The sequence below is a fragment of the Rhipicephalus sanguineus genome, chromosome 11 (assembly GCF_013339695.2).
Source record: "Rhipicephalus sanguineus isolate Rsan-2018 chromosome 11, BIME_Rsan_1.4, whole genome shotgun sequence".
NCBI classification, from domain to species: domain Eukaryota; kingdom Metazoa; phylum Arthropoda; class Arachnida; order Ixodida; family Ixodidae; genus Rhipicephalus; species Rhipicephalus sanguineus.
In genome coordinates, this window is record NC_051186.1 from 103,408,542 (window position 1) to 103,425,686 (window position 17,145).

The 17,145-nt window shown below is 46.9% G+C and overlaps 1 protein-coding gene across 1 annotated transcript in view; it reads right to left on the reverse strand.

Annotated features, from left to right (window-relative positions):
• The window catches only part of LOC119373883 (uncharacterized), a 45,383-nt gene extending 32,965 nt beyond the window's left edge, over nucleotides 1–12,418 (reverse strand). Inside the window, exons 1-2 of the mRNA XM_037643941.2 lie at nucleotides 12,300–12,418; nucleotides 7,819–7,957 (exon numbers count right to left, since the gene is read on the reverse strand). Of these exons, the coding sequence (XP_037499869.1) occupies nucleotides 7,819–7,957; nucleotides 12,300–12,342 (182 nt within the window). The 5' untranslated portion in view covers nucleotides 12,343–12,418. The remainder of the gene's footprint in view (nucleotides 1–7,818; nucleotides 7,958–12,299) is intronic.
• Nucleotides 12,419–17,145: the final 4,727 nt, after the last annotated feature.

Consider the following 17,145-nt stretch of genomic DNA (forward strand, 5'->3'; position numbering starts at 1 on the left):
ACCTCCTTGGTCGTACCCCGCAGTTCCACCAGTTTGTCACGGTAATAAAAACGAAAGTAAAAAAATTGCACCATCTCCAGCTAAAGGGGACCATGAGGCGATGCGAAGCCGGAGCACTTGCACGATCGCGTTCCGTTGGCGTTCGTTGGGCATGCTACCGACCTCGCGTCGTGGAACGCGAAGAGGGACGCTACGCGCGTCGTATCTTCCATCTAGCCTGGCCGTTAATTCTCACAGGGTGAGCGGGGAACGCGGTCGACAGGCGGGCGAGAGGGGGGCAGCGTAGGAGAGGAGAGAGAAGGGGAGGGGACGCGCATACGCTCGAGCTGATCGCGGCGTTGCGCAGGAGAGAATTTCGGCATGTCTAGCCCGCGTTTCAGAGGAAGAGTGGAAAGGGGGAGGGGAGAGGGGTATGGGAGAGGGGGAGGGGAGAGGGAAGGTGGGGAGGGGAAGTGGCGAGGGAATGTGGAGAGGGGAGAGGAAAGTGGAGAGGGGAAGAAGAGAGGGAAAGTGGAGAGGGTTAGTGGAGAGGAGGTGTGTGGAGAGGGTATGCGCATGCGCAGCAAGGGTGGTCACGCCGCACACCACCGGATTGAGCTCGGCCTTAAAGGGCCCCTCACCAGGCCACATAGCAAATTTTAGTTAGACGCTGGAAGTTGTTGTGTGCCGAATGAAGAGCAGTATTGCGCAAGAATTTCTCAAATCGGTTCATTACGAGCTGAGAAAAACAATAATTTGTAGCGGCGCGAAACCATGATGCGAGGAGGCGAGTTTCGAACGCTTGCCACTCGCCCCGTGTAGCCTTAGCAAGCCAAATCCCTTCCCTGCCCTCTTCACTTGACACATACGCATCAACACGTCATGCGCATGCATGATTACGTGCGCATGACGTGCCCGAGACAGCCCTAGCACGCGAGCGGCGTTGCACGGCCTCTACGTTTTTTTTTATGCAGCGGCCGTGGGCTTTTTGTCGGCGTTCTCTGTGGTTTACTTTGACGCGGTAGAATAAATGAGCATAATGAGTGCTCGAACGCGCCAGAACATTACTTTCGTTTTCAGGGCTGGCGTCTGCTTTCGTTTTCAGGGCTGGCGTCAGGGCTGGCGTTCGTGTCCCCGACCGCGGGGACACGAACGCATGCGAAAGGGAGGCACATTAACCCCGCATCTCGCTGCTATTCACGAAAAAAAAAAATGAAAAAGACGCACACATTCCCTTTGTGTGTCTCATTATTTCTCTCAAGCTTTATGAATCTATTGAAGCAACAAATTACACAAACAACACATGTCGTGTCAAATAATTATCGCAGTGTCACGTGCTACTGTTGGCAACGTCAGAGCACAGTCGTCTACGTAGAGGAGCGACGTCACAGCACTACCATCTACGTAGGGCCATTTTCTCATGTACGTCATCCCCTCATTCTCTAAAGCGCGCGCCCGCGAGAGGAAGGGCGAGCAGCGTTCACCTTGAAATTTGATCCATTTCCGCGGAGCGTAGCGTTGCAAATTTTGGCAGACGCGATCGTGAACGCCCACTGTATGCATTGCGCTCGTTAGCTCAAAATTGTCAAACCTGGTGAGGGGCCCTTTAAAGGTCCCCTCACTAGGCCACATAGCAAATTTTAGTTAGACGCTGGAAGTTGTGTGCCGAATGAAGAGCAGCATGCCACAAGAATTTTTCAAATCGATCCATTAAAAGCTGTGAAAAACAATAATTTGTAGCGACGCGAAACCATGATGCGAGGAGGTTAGTTTCAAACACTTGCCACTCGCCCCGTGTAGCCTTAGCAAGCCAAATCCCTTCCCTGCCCTCTTCACTTGACACATACGCATCAACACGTCATGCGCATGCATGATTACGTGCGCATGACGTGCCCGAGACAGCCCTAGCACGCGAGCGGCGTTGCACGGCCTCTACGTTTTTTTTTATGCAGCGGCCGTGGGCTTTTTGTCGGCGTTCTCTGTGGTTTACTGCCTATTTCTGCGGGACGGGCATGAAAGTTGAGACATTTGTATGGGCACGAGAATGGCGGTATCATGAGCCTGTGCCGCATTAATGTTTACTTGGACGCGGTAGAATAAATGAGCATAATGAGTGCTCGAACGCGCCGGAACATTACTTTCGTTTCCAGGGCTGGCGTCTGCTCGATGCGCTAACCGCGGGGACACGAACGCATAGGAAAGGGAGACACATTAGCCCCGCATCTCGCTGCAATTCACGAAAAAAAAATGAAAAAGACGCACACATTCCTTTTGTGTGTCTCATTATTTCTCTCAAGTTTTATTAATCTATCCAAGCAACAAATTACAAAAACTACACATGTCGTGTCAAATAATTGTCGCAGTGTCACGTGCTACTGTTAGCGACGTCAGAGCACAGTCGTCTACGTAGAGGAGCGACGTCAGAGCACTACCATCTGCGTAGGGCCATTTTCTCATGTACGTCATCCCCTCATTCTCTAAAGTGCGCGCCCGCGAGAGGAAGGGCAAGCAGCGTTCACCTTAAAATTTGCCCCATTTCCGTGGCGCGTAGCGTTGCAAATTTTGGCAGACGTGATCGTGAACACCCAGTGTATGCATTGCGCTCGTTAGCTCAAAATGGTCAAACCTGGTGAGGGGCCCTTTAAGATACTTCGCATCTAATAACAGTCCGGCTTTCAGCACGTCAGTTACAATCGAGCTGAACGTCGTTGTCCTCTTCTATTAGCCGCCAAAAACTCCGCCACGCACAAATAGCAAAACTGCCTCGCACAACAGACAAAGACCCACTGGATGCATGTGTCAATATTATGCGTTTATGATCACTACACAAGCTGTTAATGCCTTCCTCGTCTATTCTCATCTCTCTAAGTTTGTCATGTATTCCTTCTGTCATGAGACAATAATCAATGCTCGATTGCCTGTTTCCGACTTCCCACGTGATCTGCCCCTCACACTTAAGTCCCACGTTGACTATCTCAAGACTATGTTGCTCGCAGAAATCTAGCAATGACTTGTCATTAGTGTTTGAATATCCGTCAAGGTCATGAATGTGAGCGGTCATGCCCCCTAGAAGGATTATTTCGGCATCTTGATCAAATTCTTTAATATCGGTGCTTATGCATTTCGCTATCTCCAGATTCTTTTCTCTGCAGTTATTCCCCATCCACTAGTAAGCTACACCTCGCCACGTTTTCTTTCCACCTACTGTGCCCGAAACCCAGATGGGCTCTGAACACATCTGTTTCACTCTATCCCATTTTGTTCTGCTATGAATGAGCATTCCAACACCCCCACCTCTCCTTTCTGATGTGATCCTGTTACATCCTTCCCAAATATAATTGTCAATATGTGGTGGCTCTTCTAAGTCTCTAAGATGAGTTTCTGTAACCACATAAACACCTATCTGTTCCTTGTTTAACTGTGCCTCAATCTCTAACCATTTTGCCTTTTTTCTGCCACCCTGCATGTTAATGTAACTAACTGCAACACGCGCCTTCTCCCTTCTTTTACCTTTTCTCTGGTTTTTCGCTGTACTGCCTGTCAAAGAGTCCCCCTGGTTATTTTCATCATTACAAGCTACCCTGGGCACCGAAGGGCCCGCGTGCCCCCCAAAAAAGCTACTGCGCGTCCTGCAAGTCGCCAACCCACCTCATGACCAAGCCTCCTATCGAAGTGTATTCCGTCTCTTCGAAAACCACCCCACCTGTGCACCCCTCTGTTTATTTCCACTATCTCGATGCCTTTCTCTCGACTCATCTGCCATATCTATTTGTTTGCGTCGACAACCGCTCTTTGCAGGTTTCCATCACGCACCGGTACCTCTGGTACTGTGCATACCACTATCTGCCCCTGAGGGGAAATGGCGCGCATGTCATCGACCCGTTTCGCCAATGTGGTCGCTAGTTCGGCTGATTCTTCATTCAAGACGTCGGTTAGACCTCCCGCGATTATCACGAGGTTACGTCCATTAGCCTTAGTTGGGAGTTTTGCGCTAGCTTGTCTCATCACTGATCCCAGCCTATGTCCAGGGAACTTCCCTATTAAAACTCGTTTGTCGCCTCTCACCCTTTCCTTGACTGCTTCTGCGCATCTAACTAAATTCGAGTCCCCGGCGATTATCACGTGCTCCGACTTTTCTGCTGGACTGTCCCGCACCTGGCCACTGCCTCGGTTACTAGCGCGTGCCACTGCTTTTGTTTTGTCCCCTCCCCTTCGCAAAACTACTTCGCGGAAGCTGGGTCCTGTGACCCTTGGACCTGTCTTTTCCAAACCTGTTTCACCCTTCGCGTCTACCACTGTGGGGGTCGATGCCCCGCTGTCGCTTGCTTCCTTGTTCGCCATGACTACCTTTGCTAGCCCCTCCTCGGCTGACTTAAGCCTTTCCCCCATAGCCATCGCTTTTTCCGCTCTGTCGCCAACGCATTCTCCAGCTCGGCTATTCTTACCATGAGCTCATTCTGGGCAGCCATCATTAGTTCCATTTTCGGCTCGAACTCGCATTGCTTACACTTGGCGTCAGCTCCCTCTGTCTTCTCTTCCGTACAAACCTCTATTTTCTGTCCCATTCCGCACCCTGAACACTTTACGGTCTTTTTGACCATGGCTAGATTGTTCACACGGCAGATTGGATACACTTAAAGCCAAATGGTATCACAAAACTCCGCAAGTATGCTACACTTCAAGGCACATGTGTACCTTCCAGCCACGTGGCGGCCGAACAAACAAATAATAAAAAAATACCGAGGAGACTGTCACATAGGAAACAGTACAAAGTTGTAAGCCCTAATAAGCTTCAATCTAGTGGCTTATGTACTCATATAATTAAAAAAAAAACAAGCTCGAATCATGCAAAAAAAAACTTATCTTACGCTGTCATTCCGGAACCCACGAAAAACATGTCTGTCCTCTAGCAAACACGTCCGTAGTCTCCACACGGACGTGTTTCTATCTCTATGGGACAGCGCCATCTAGTATATCGTCACCCAACTGCAGTTTGCATGCATCTCTATGGGAAAGCGCCATCTATTATACTGTTCGGGAGATACTGCCGCGGTTACGCCTGACATGGGGCAAGGTTAGACTAAGAGGAGCTACGCCCCTAAAAAAGCCTAGGATCGAGCAGGGTTGGAACCCGGGCACTCTGCGTGGCAGTCCTGTATTATACCACAGAGCCACACCGGCGCTTCAAACTTGTTCGCAAAAAGACCCTATACAGGCGTCACTTCTGTGAAGGAATCGCTGTAATAGATGTAATATAACGAAGTAGAAGAGTGAAATAACAACAAGGCGTAACACAATGCGATTGGTGGTACTAGTGGGCTATTTAAAGCTTCCAACCTAATACCCTGGTCCTAGCCCTAATTCTGGATCGTCATCAGCCGCCGCAACAACAAAGTGAACATAATTTCTTACATATGTGTAGCGGGTACTTCGATAGACGTCAGACTCTGGAGTTTCCAAGACGCGTGGCGCCACCTGTCGGAGAAGTTTTGGGTAGTACAAAGACCGACTCCCTCGCACAGTTCGCTGTGGGTCTAGGTGCAACTAGCGAGTGCGAAACAACGATTTGAGCTTAATATCGCGTGTGTTTGCGCATTGAACACTCAGAATGAGAGCTGTAAATATCTCTCCGCTAGTCGGAGGCGCCACCGAACCGCCACGAAATTCTTGCTGGATCACTCGCCAGAACGACGGCGGAAACACCAGCAGATGAGACCACTTTGCACGCTACGAAGAAACGCCGCAGTTGACGTTACTCTTGCGTTGTGAATTGCCACGGACGTAAAGGAATGAATAACAACGTTCAGTTTTACCGATTTCCATAGTTGTCGTACGAAGCAGAAAGGCGAGAGCGCTGGATACGGGACGTTGCGAGCGTGTTGGGTAAACGAAGAGCCCGCGTTCCCCACAGCCGGTCGCATGAGAAATTGTGGTAATGTGGCTCTGCTGTTGTTTTGCGCAACCCTGATGGAGAACAGGAGTAACCTTGACTATGAAGCTCAGCAGAAGCTCTGACCGCGGTGCGTGCCGTGTAACACGAAGTGAGCAGCTAGAGGTAGACTGAACACGCGTGATACGCACGCCACGAGCTCTTATAATCAGTGTTGGTCGTCACCACTCAGCATCGCGCACGTGCGTTATGAAGGCCCTGAGTTCCGGTTCTAACTAGCTAACACGTGCGTCATACAAGTAAATCGCATAATGTTGGTCGTGACCACCTTCAGGTTTGTTTTGCCCGTGGCCTCTCGGAGCTATCTCGGAGGCCACGGTTTTCTCCTTTGGTTGTATTCCGCGAAAGTGGACACGCACGTGTCCCAATTTGCAGTATAAACGGAAGACGAGAGACCATTTGAGGACGCGTAATAAAACTTTCCAATGCACAGGAAGCGAGAGATGAATTAAGGGAGAATGCAACTTAAAAGGCGAAAATCGATGGGGCCATTCGTCCCTGATAAAGCGAGCTTTGTACTACTGATCGTAATATACATAGCTAAGTAAATTGATCGTGTATGTACTTCACCGCTTTGACAATACGTATATGCCCGATTTGAACGCATTTAGGCGCTATAGAACGGATGTCGGAGGGCTTGCCTCGAACTCGATGTCGTGTGATGCTCGCTTGTACTCGCGAGTTGGAGCGCGCCGGAATAACTAAAGCTTCTTCTGCATTGTACTCGCAGTTCGCTCTCATCAGCTCGCTTTGTTTTTGAAGCGTAGATTGGCGGAAGAAGCTTTTCAGGTCCTTGATTTTCAGGAAACCGCGCCTCGACACTAAAGAAAGAGGCGGGGTTGTATTCTGGCCTATGCGCATTCGCTTGCGGACGTCTCTCTTTGTACTACCCAGTTAGCGGCAGGGCTGCGATGAGGGCGCTGGTGGCGGAGTTTTTCGCAGCGCCGCCTGGGCAGAGTCTGACGTCTATTCTCCGCACAATTATGAATTATGGCATAGTGGGTGCTCTCCCTACCTATGAAAATTATGGAAAATTATGGTAGTTTATGGTGCAGTGGGTTCCTTGCAACTGCACTTCAAGTAGGCGCCCCGAAAGAATTTACAACGGTCTCAAGGAAGCCTACTTCTACAGCTTTCGCTGTGACTGCACTATGTGTTCCGCGCAGGCCTGGCATTTTTTCTCAAATGTATAGGATATATATAGCGGGTGACCCAGCTACCTTTAGCCAAGGGTTAAAAAAAAAACAATATTACAGGCAGGCGAGTGAATTCAGTTGCAAATTACTGACAGTCACCTTCCACACTGCAGACAAATTGTATTTGGTAATTAACTAATTAGTCCATCGTAATTAACTAATTGTTAATTACGATTCTTTCACTAAATTGCTAAATATTGACTTTAGCCAAGAAATGCGACTTGCAAAGTTCGAGAGCGTCTTCAGAAACCCCAATTGCAATTTTTGCGATAAAGAAAGTCTCACGTATGCCATTTTTTCCAAGCTGCAAAGAAAGCCCGCGAAATACAAAAAGAACCACGTGACTAGCGCATTCGCGCGCCGCGAAAATGCTGCCCTCAGCCGTGGTATGAGCGAACGAAATCAGCTGCGGCCGCGGCTCGTTGGCTCCGTTGCAGCGGTAGGCCGATAAGTGGGCGGTGGTTTCTGGGCCCGTTGGCTGCGTGACGGTGCAAGTTGTGGCGAGCGCGGGGCAAGAAACCACCGTTAACTTACCGGCCTACCGCTGCAACGGTGTGTATATATATATATATATATATATATATATATGCCTCGCGCTCCTCGTTACGAATTGATTGAAGCGTACACGCGCACTCCACACGGTCGGCTCGCTTGAGTGGTCGAAAGAACGCGAGGAAAACGCCGATCACGTACTTGCAGAAGGATTCCAGGTCAGCTTCCGATTCCGGAACTGTGTTTCTCGTGGCGAACACGAACAGGTCGGCCGCGCATTTGTCCAAGGCTTGGATGTCGCATGGGTCCGAAGGGGCAGCCGTGCACGGTGGGGTGAGCGCTGCATCCATCGAATTGAGAGTTACAATGTGTCTGTGACCTACTGAAGAATCTCTTCTTTTCGGGCGACACGTTTGTGTAACCCTATTGCTTTGAAATTCATCGTGTGATGTCAAGAGGTAATTTACCATACAATATGTCGTTGGGTTTAAACGTTTGTTGTGTGTACTGCCTATTCGTTAGAAAGTTCCTTTGTTATTTGAAATTATTCATGAAATTGTTGCTTTGAGATACATAGAAGACAGAAGATGAAGAGGCGATAGAGTCCTGAAGAGATTAAATTTGGCGCAATGTAAATTGCAGCTTCTGGGTTTTCAAGCCATATCCACCTTCAATGAAATCGGTCGGACCAATAACTTGGTGGAAGGTTGCACTATTATTCTACATATTTTTTACGAAAGGGTCGTTTTGTGCAAATTCATGGGTTACATATCATAACTTGCACTATGTGCCGTAAAATAACTGATAAAAAGATAGATGGTGAACTATTATTACTGTGTCCACTATATACCGTATTTATTCGATTGTAACGCGAGCGGTCACTTTTCATAGCGTCCAGGAAGAAAATTATTTCGGTATTCGATTGTAACGCGAGGGTCGACTTTAGGTGGCAAATATCTGGAAAAATACTCGCTTTACATTCGGGTAAATACGGTAGTCCAAATTCCTGCGAAAAGTTTAAAATAAATTTTTAAATATGCTATCTCTCAAAGGAAATTTTAGAACATTCTGTGTTGTCTAAAATACACCTGGCATACAGTACTGTCTTGTTTCCGACCTGGCATACAGGTCGGAAACAAGACAGGATCAAGATATATTTTCAGAAAATTTTAAAATAGAGGGCAGAAATATTCTTGCAAGACACAATTCACCGAGAACATCTTGCACCACGCAAAGTCACTCTAAAAAAAAGACAGAAGTTCGGGCGAAGATAAGCTTGAAGAAATGAGAAATTCTGGAAAACGGGGTGTCACTGAAGCCGACGTTTCGACAAGCGGACTTGTCTTCAATATAGTCAGTTGCAGCCTTGAAGAAGACGAGTCTGCTTGTCTAAACGTCGACTCCAGCAGCGACGCCTTGTGTTCAGGAATTTTTCATTTCATTAATTCATGTATTCATCCGTCAGTACTGGCACTCGAAAATTATTTTAAGGGTTTCGTATCAAATTTATGCCTTTTATGCGAAACATACAGACCAAGTGAAATTTGCGTGCCTTCTAACAAGGTGATGTTGATCATTCTAGCGAGGTCGTGCTTGATTGCGATCTCTTCTTGCATCGTGGCAGATCTGTGATCGTATTTTTTTCTCTTAATACAACTCCTGCGAAAAACGCTCCACTTGTATTCCAGCCACAATTTAACTTTTTTTTTACGGCGCTGTGGTAGTACAGTGGTTACGGCGCTCGGCTGCTGACCCGGATGTCGCGGGTTCGATCCCAGTCTCGGCGGTTGCATTATCGATGGAGGAGAAAATGCTAGGTACGCGTGTACTTGGATTTAGGCGCCCGTTAACAAATCCCAGGTGGTCGAAATTTTCGGAGCCCTCCACCACGGCATGTCTCATAACCATATTGTGGTTTTCGCACGCAAAACCCCATAAACTTGTCATTAACTTTCTTTGAAACTACTGAGCGGACGCAGAAGACATTCCCGAATCACGACAGCAAAATTTACCGCTGTACTTAAAGCAAAAAGTGTGCAATCATAGCGCGTTGCCGTTGCTAACGCATCGGGCTGTCATGTAACATGGAGGATAAGAAACTCGAGAATAAGTTTGCGACCGCGCCGCGTGAGATGCAAAGGAAAATGATAATATTAAACCAGGATGTGATTATGAGAGACGCCGTAGTGGAGGGCTCCGGAAGTTTCGGCCATGTGGTGTCCTTGTATATGTGCCCTGACATCGTACGGTAGACGGGCCTTTAGCATTTCGCCTCCAACGAAATGCAACCACCGTAGGCCGGGGTCGAACCCACAACCTTCGCGTCAGCAGACGAGCTCCGTAACCACTACACCACTGCGGCGGACAACGGAAAATGATAGGCGCGTCACCAGGAGATCGTAAGAGAGAAGAATGCATCGGAGAAAAACAGGGTTAGCCGATATTCTAGTTCATATTGAGTGAAAGTTATTGAACGGGACGGGATGAAAAATATTTGGGGCATGGGGTGTCGCTAGAGCTAACGTTTCGACAAGCGGTATTGTCTTCTCCAAGGCAGGAAGAAAAGAATACCGCTTGCCCAACCGTTGGCTCCAGCAACACCCGTGTTCCATTGATATTTCAGCGCTCCAAGCTTCAATCATCCCATGAACGTCTATCTCATTAGAATTTTTACCGGGATGCGTCACGTAATGCATAGCTAAATCAATCGGAGTACAATTGGAGCAATGCAGTAGATACCAAGGGATGGGAAAGGCAGTGGAGGTTGGACACGAGTTAGGTGAAATGATGCAACTGAGTAGTTCGTTAGAATAAAATGGAACACACTTGCATAAGCTAAAGTAATTTGGAGATCACTGGGAGAGCCTTTCGGCTGGCAGCGGACATAGAATAGGTTGGTGATGATGACTAAAATAAAGCTGACATGGTTATTCCCAGAATCAGCAAGGAAATCATGAATCCAAACATCAACGGAGGCTCTCTTCAGATGCTTCGAAAATAACTCAATGATACAAGCTAGAGAAGAACTATAGACGTTTTAAAAGGCGCGTGGTCATCATGTGTATATGGTTTGAGCTTAAAGACGACAGAGCATTGTGCGTCGAGAGCTCGGTGCTTTAAGAGCTCATATGCTGTGAACGTTATACAAATATGTACATATTTTGTATGCGCATATTGGATATATCCAGTCGAAAAGAGTTGTTTCGTCTTTATTATAGTACTGCTTAAACCTAGCGTGTATGAACGATATGCTCTAAAACGCAAAACGACGTATGACATGTATGTGGGGGCGGGAATCTTTGTCAGGCTCATAAGGCTTTAGTGCTCTTGACTAGTCAAGAAAATCAAGAGCTTGAATTGAATTGATATGAAATAGACACTGCTGAATGTGCTACATTGCATATAGTGAGCACGCTGCGCATGTTAAGTGCTTCTTCAAGACATGCTGTTCTAGACACATTCCAAACATCTCGCAAGATGACTACTAACAATAAAAATAGCAAAAACATATCTCTGTACTTTTTTAAATTATGCGATTTTACTTTCCAGAACCACCGTATGAGTGAGAAGTACATCGTGGTTGAGGGCGGAGGATACCGAGTAAGTTTATACAACGTGAGCGTGCATCTAAATCTAAGCGCGCGAAAATCTCTTGTTCTTTTTTTTTTTTTTCATTTCACCAAAACCGAAATGTGGCCGTAATGGTCGGGAATCGAACCCTGGCCCTCTGGCATAGCAGGACAACGCCGTGGCCGACAGCGGTTGGGGTGTCGTCGCCCAAGAGACAGCTACCGATTGCATCTACCCTATTTACGATTCCTATAAAGAATCGCTATCTAAGTCACAGTGATGGTAAGCGAGAGAGATGCTGTTCAGTGAAACTTGAGATGCGTGCCTGCTGGAAGAACTGGCGGGCTACTGCAGCCATCGGATGAAACATAGGATGTAGTACAGTACTCATGGATTCAAATGTGACATCAAATTTTTAGTATAACGACTGCCATACGCAACTGCTCAAGATAAGCACGTCATGTCGCTAAGAATCTGGTCTCTAAACATAATGTTGGCTCTGATCGCGCATTCGAGTCGAAATTACGCCGATATGACTCGAACTGAAGACGGTGGAGAGGGAAGTATGTGCTTTACTAAACACTAAATTGTCCGGATTCAATGCGTGAGTACTGCACGTGTAAGCAATTACACAAATAGAAAAATTGCACCTAAGCATTTATACAGGGACGCATTCAATCTTATCTTCATGGTTAGGTTACGGCGTGCCCGTTCTCAGAAATGTGATGATCGCATTTTTTGTTGAATGCAATGCACGAGCACTGTTTCATGACCGGCAAAGAATTCCTCGCAGCTTTATGCTAGACATTTGAAACGGAGCTTTTACAATCGGCCGCGGTGGCTTAGCTGCTACGGCTTAGCGTCGCTAAGCGCGAAGGCGTGTGCTCAATTCCCTGTTATGACGGCTGCATGTCACTGGGGTGGCGTAGTTGGACGTTAAAGAACACCACGTTCTTAAAGTTTACTCCGGGGTCCCAACTACGGCGTACCTAATTATCATGTCGTGGTGTGAGCACGATAAGATCCCCAAAGTTATAATAATTTAGCCTTTCCAGATTGCCCGTACGAGGAATATAAAAGTACAAAAAATCAAGGCAATGCTTCGTGCTTACCAATAAGGAGTAAGCTGCAGATCACAGCCCGACGCTCGGCCATTTTAGGTTCACGCGAAACTGCAAATGTAAATCCCCGCTGCGAACCGTTCTCGTAACGACAAACTGTCGTCGGTGAAATCGTCAGGGGCGAAGACCGGCGCGTTTTTATATATGATCACGAAAGGCGGACGATTACGGTGTCAGCCGAGCGTGTCTCGAACGTGCAAGCTCTTGCATTTCCAACGTACATATAATAAGCCTCGCATCACGCCGCTCAGTGCTATTCACGGAAAGCGATACTCTTTCTTTCTCCCTTTCTTGTTCCTTCTTTTTGTTTTTATTTGTCGCGCGCACGCGTTTGCGACGGTATAGTTTTGAACGTGCTCGCTTGCTCAAGGCGAACAGCAGAGACTCCTTTTGCCTTCTGAGCGGGAAACTTATAATCCCTCGCCTCAAGTTCCGTACAATGTCATCACGGGGCTGTGTAGCAGAGGAGATTCACACGTTATCACATCTAGAGCCTGCAAAAGGCAAAAAAAAAAAACAAGAAAAAAAGTAATACCTCCAGGGAAGGCGAAAACAGTGCCTTAAACCCGTTGTATACCGGAAGAACAGTTAACAATGCGAAGCTGATTAGGATGAGAAGTAATCTCGCTTACATAAAACACGAGCGAACTTGTTCCGAGGCTGTTCGGGGTATTTAGAGCGGTCCTTGAGACACACCAAGGCCTCCAAGTGCTTTGGTAACACTATCGCTTCTGACCTCGCTTTCAATGCCGTGAAATTGCGTAAACTAAACAGTGGCCGACTGAAAATGTTTGTTCCTTTATTGCTTACGCAAGAGAGGAGGCAACTGACAAAACGACGAAAGGTTTATAACGTTGTGGTGACAAACGTTTTAAATTGCTCGCTTATTCTAAGTGTTAACATTGCCGTTACTGCATGAATTCTATGCTGCGATTGTTTGTGATATAAAATATCAGCTTCCTAGCGCGGGGCATACGATGTGCGAAGGCAGTCATGGAATGGCAAATAATAATTATGGGCAGAAGACATTGTGAATTTGGCCTCAGAACTTTGAAACGGAAATCTTCCTTTATTGAAGGAATTGATTCTTGTCACACCTTGCCATTTTACCAATGATTTTTACGTCACACATCCATAGGATTCAACCACCTTCCCGAGGACATCATAGCTATTGAAAATTACCAAATTTTTAATCAGACTAACATTGTATAAGTGCAGCTGGCAAGGTATGTTACATGCGGTTATCGTCTAGATTTTGCATGCATTTGTTTTTATGAACTAAGAAGACCTAACGTAGAAACATTGCGAACCTTTTCTGTTGTATTTAGCTGCATTGCTGCAATCGCTACCTTTCAGCACTGCCAACGAAGAGCACATTTACATGCTAGTAAAAAAAAACAAAAGCAATTAATGGTTGAAAATGTCACGCGTGTGCGCGATCGTTGTTGCTGACAGCTGAGACTCGCTAATGTATTTTCAATGTCACCGAAGAGGTCGCTTAAGAGGTATACAGCTGTGTAGTTGCGATCTCGAGGGTTAACTCTTGTCACATGAAAAAGAAAAAAAAAACGCGTCGCGCATTTGTGTGCGCGGGTGTGTTAATGTATGTGTTGTGCATGTATTTCCTAGAGGAAATGAACAACACCACTAACCCACGCACTCTTCTCTTGCATATGCTGTGTGCAAGAACACAGGTTCTTCCTGTTGCGTTTCCCGCTTTTGCGCCAGGCTCGGAAACGATCATCCTCAAGCCGAGCATCAGGCCTGACAAATGGCGTACGAGGGGCGTAAACACGTAGCCTTCATATGCTTGGCGGCGCCCATAACGAGGCCGTGCCGTTAACAGCACGTGTCTTACTTGAAAAACGTATAAGACCTTGCCTGCCAAGCATGGTTTCAAGGCACGCATACCCATCCCTAAACTATAAGCGTCACTATGATGAAGCTTACATAGTTGATGTACACCTTCTTCAAACTCGCGAGTAGTAATTTTGGCATACACTTCATTCCAACTTTTGAAAGGCATCTCCGTGCCATCAGGTCGTCTCTACACCGTAAAAAAGCAGGCTGGGGCGTGAGCATCGAGGCACACCAACGCAACGCACGGAGTGCCTGCAAATACGGAGTGGCGAAGTGGCGTGCATGTTGACAAACGCGTGGCTAGCAAGCTGCTAACGTCGCCTGCATCTGTGCCGATGCTACGCGCAAATTACGACGTCTGATGCGCAGCGGCCGTACTCGTGTGAACTTGAGACAAAAACAGAGATCCACTACAAAGTAAAGTTGGGCTGTTCATCTTCAACCAGGTTTCACTATGTAAAGCCGGACTGGTATTATGTAAACTCTACTAAACTAATTTGGTGTGCGGCTTCAAGGAAAAAGCTGCTTTAACATTGAATGCTCCTGACTGATTGGCTGGAATGTACCAAAATTACTCAAGATATCTCTTTATCTAATCCTCATAAGCTATATGCAGGCGCCCTGAATTTACTGCAAAATATTGATTTATTCAAAGCTTATCTGATGCTTGAAGACCAAGCAAGAGAAAAATGGTTGCTCTCTCGTTTCTGTAGTCTTGTTTATTCAAAATGGCATTACATAATGTTTAGTAAGACAAACTGTACTCATGATACTGCTTTTGTTCTATTTAGTTACAAATGTGGCGATAAAATTGAATGGCATGGCTACTTTAGCTACTTTTGGCTTGATTCCTGGCTCCTTCGCAAGTTTACCCACCGATTACCCTGGTCGTCACGCAATTTTCTTTTGTCACACTGCCATAAAGAGCTCTGCTGCATGTGTCTTTCGTCTCATGGCATTCCGTTTATTGCGCTCTTTTCAATTCCAAGTCAGAAGGACATCTATCTGCGGTCGACATCTCATGTACGACAAGACATTCAATGCGAAACAGCCAAGAGCGATGGCAAAGGCTCTGCCCGTTGGAGAGACGCCAAACAGTAGTCGATCGCCACGGGTCATGTTTACCTGTTGCCTCGCGTACATTCACGCAGGTTATTGACAGCTTGCACGTGACGTCATGGACGCGTGCACAACACGGCATTAAGATGGCGGCTTAGATGACATCAAGGCAGTATACACACGTGGCGATTAACCTGCCTCAGTGTGATAACGACGTTGCTGGAACGTTAGTGGCCCTCTGTGCATCAATAACTAAGGAACCAGCATGCGATGCACCGATAACACTAACGTGACATGACACTTCGCGTCCGACCATGTTGGTGTTCCAATGCGGCTGTTCCAGTATTATCAGTGCAATCCATGTATAGACAGAGCTGCTCGCTGAGTGCGTGAATAAATAGCCTTGTAGTAAGCTTCGCACTGCTGCTGCTGCTAATTAGTAATTGTGTATGTCATTACCACTCGAATGAAAAATAAGACAGCCTTAGAAGGTCTCTATGCACTGTTACAAGGCAAGTATTCCTCCAGATTTCTGAAAAATCTTGAAGTCCAAGAAAAACGTGAGGCAGAAACATCCTAATTTTGTGGCGACCGCCTCTAACTTGACCCTGACGCGTAAAAGAATGCGCAGCTGCAGTCACGTGCGACTTCAATGTCGCAGTGGCCAAGAGTTTCCCTCCCTAACAGCTCAGCCGAACTTTCAAGGTCCCAATTGGCGTAGTTGTTTACTGGAGACAACCTTGAGAATTCCGCTTACGATTCGCACGTGTGGGCACTAATGCGGTAATGCAGCAGGGCTTCTGTTACACCCAAGGTGTAATCAAAGATAGCGTGTCTGGCATTGATGAATGAAGCGCCGAAAGACGATTCAATCGCCTCTCTAATTACCACTCAATTCCTTGCACGATAACGTTACCTGAGGCGGGTGAGTATCACCTCCTTTCGGAGGCTTTATTTTTTCATTCACCGCAACGTGCATGCTGCCTCTAGGCAATCCCACAAAAGAAATAAAAACGCTGAAAGAGCTCACGCGGTTGCTCTAAAGCGCGCCTAAAGCAACGGTCACGTACGTCCGTTACCCGGCCTTTGATGTACGGTCGACTGAGCTCGACCATTAGCGCGAAAAGGCGAGGCGTCGCCCTATTGCGTAACCATAATGTGCTGTGAATTTTCAGATGACATCGATTGTAGGTGCCAGGCACCTCACAAAGACGTAGGCTTCATCCGCGGCCAGTTCCGTGAGGATCAGTGTAGATTCCGATAGCCTTCGAGACGGTATGTGTTGCTCAGTGCATTCGCAAGGCAACGCTTATTACTGTCCACGTTGTCGAAGTAGAGTCTTATATTGCAATTGGCACCCGCGCGCCGCAAGTGACATACCGAGAAAGAATGATTACATGATACAAACGCAGGGTGTACGTAATCTTACAATGCGTGAAACACAACTCGCCTGCCTCGCTTTAACCTTAAAAACCTTGTCTTTTGTTTTTTTCGTGAAAGGTCGCTACGAGGCCAAGGACATGCGGCGCGTACATACGCACTGGTCGTAAAAGTCCGTCGTGCCCTCCCCTTGACTGCACACGGCCGCTTCTGATATTTATTTATTTTATTTACATATACTGGAATTTCTTTGCGAGACATTGCAGGGGTGGGTACATACGTTGCTTGGAAATCAGACATAACATAGGACACATAGCATGCAGAGTTATGCAAAACCGCGTGAATGTCATACAAAACTGCGAAAATGTTATACAAGTGCGCGTGTGACGAATGAGTATTGCATCAAAAAACACCAGTTGAATGGTAGAAAAAAATCACATAAATATGCAAAAAGCGCACAGCACCTTTAGAGCTCATGAGACGTATGACGATGAATTTCTTCCCCAAATTGTGCGCAAGATAACTGCCGAAGTGCGCC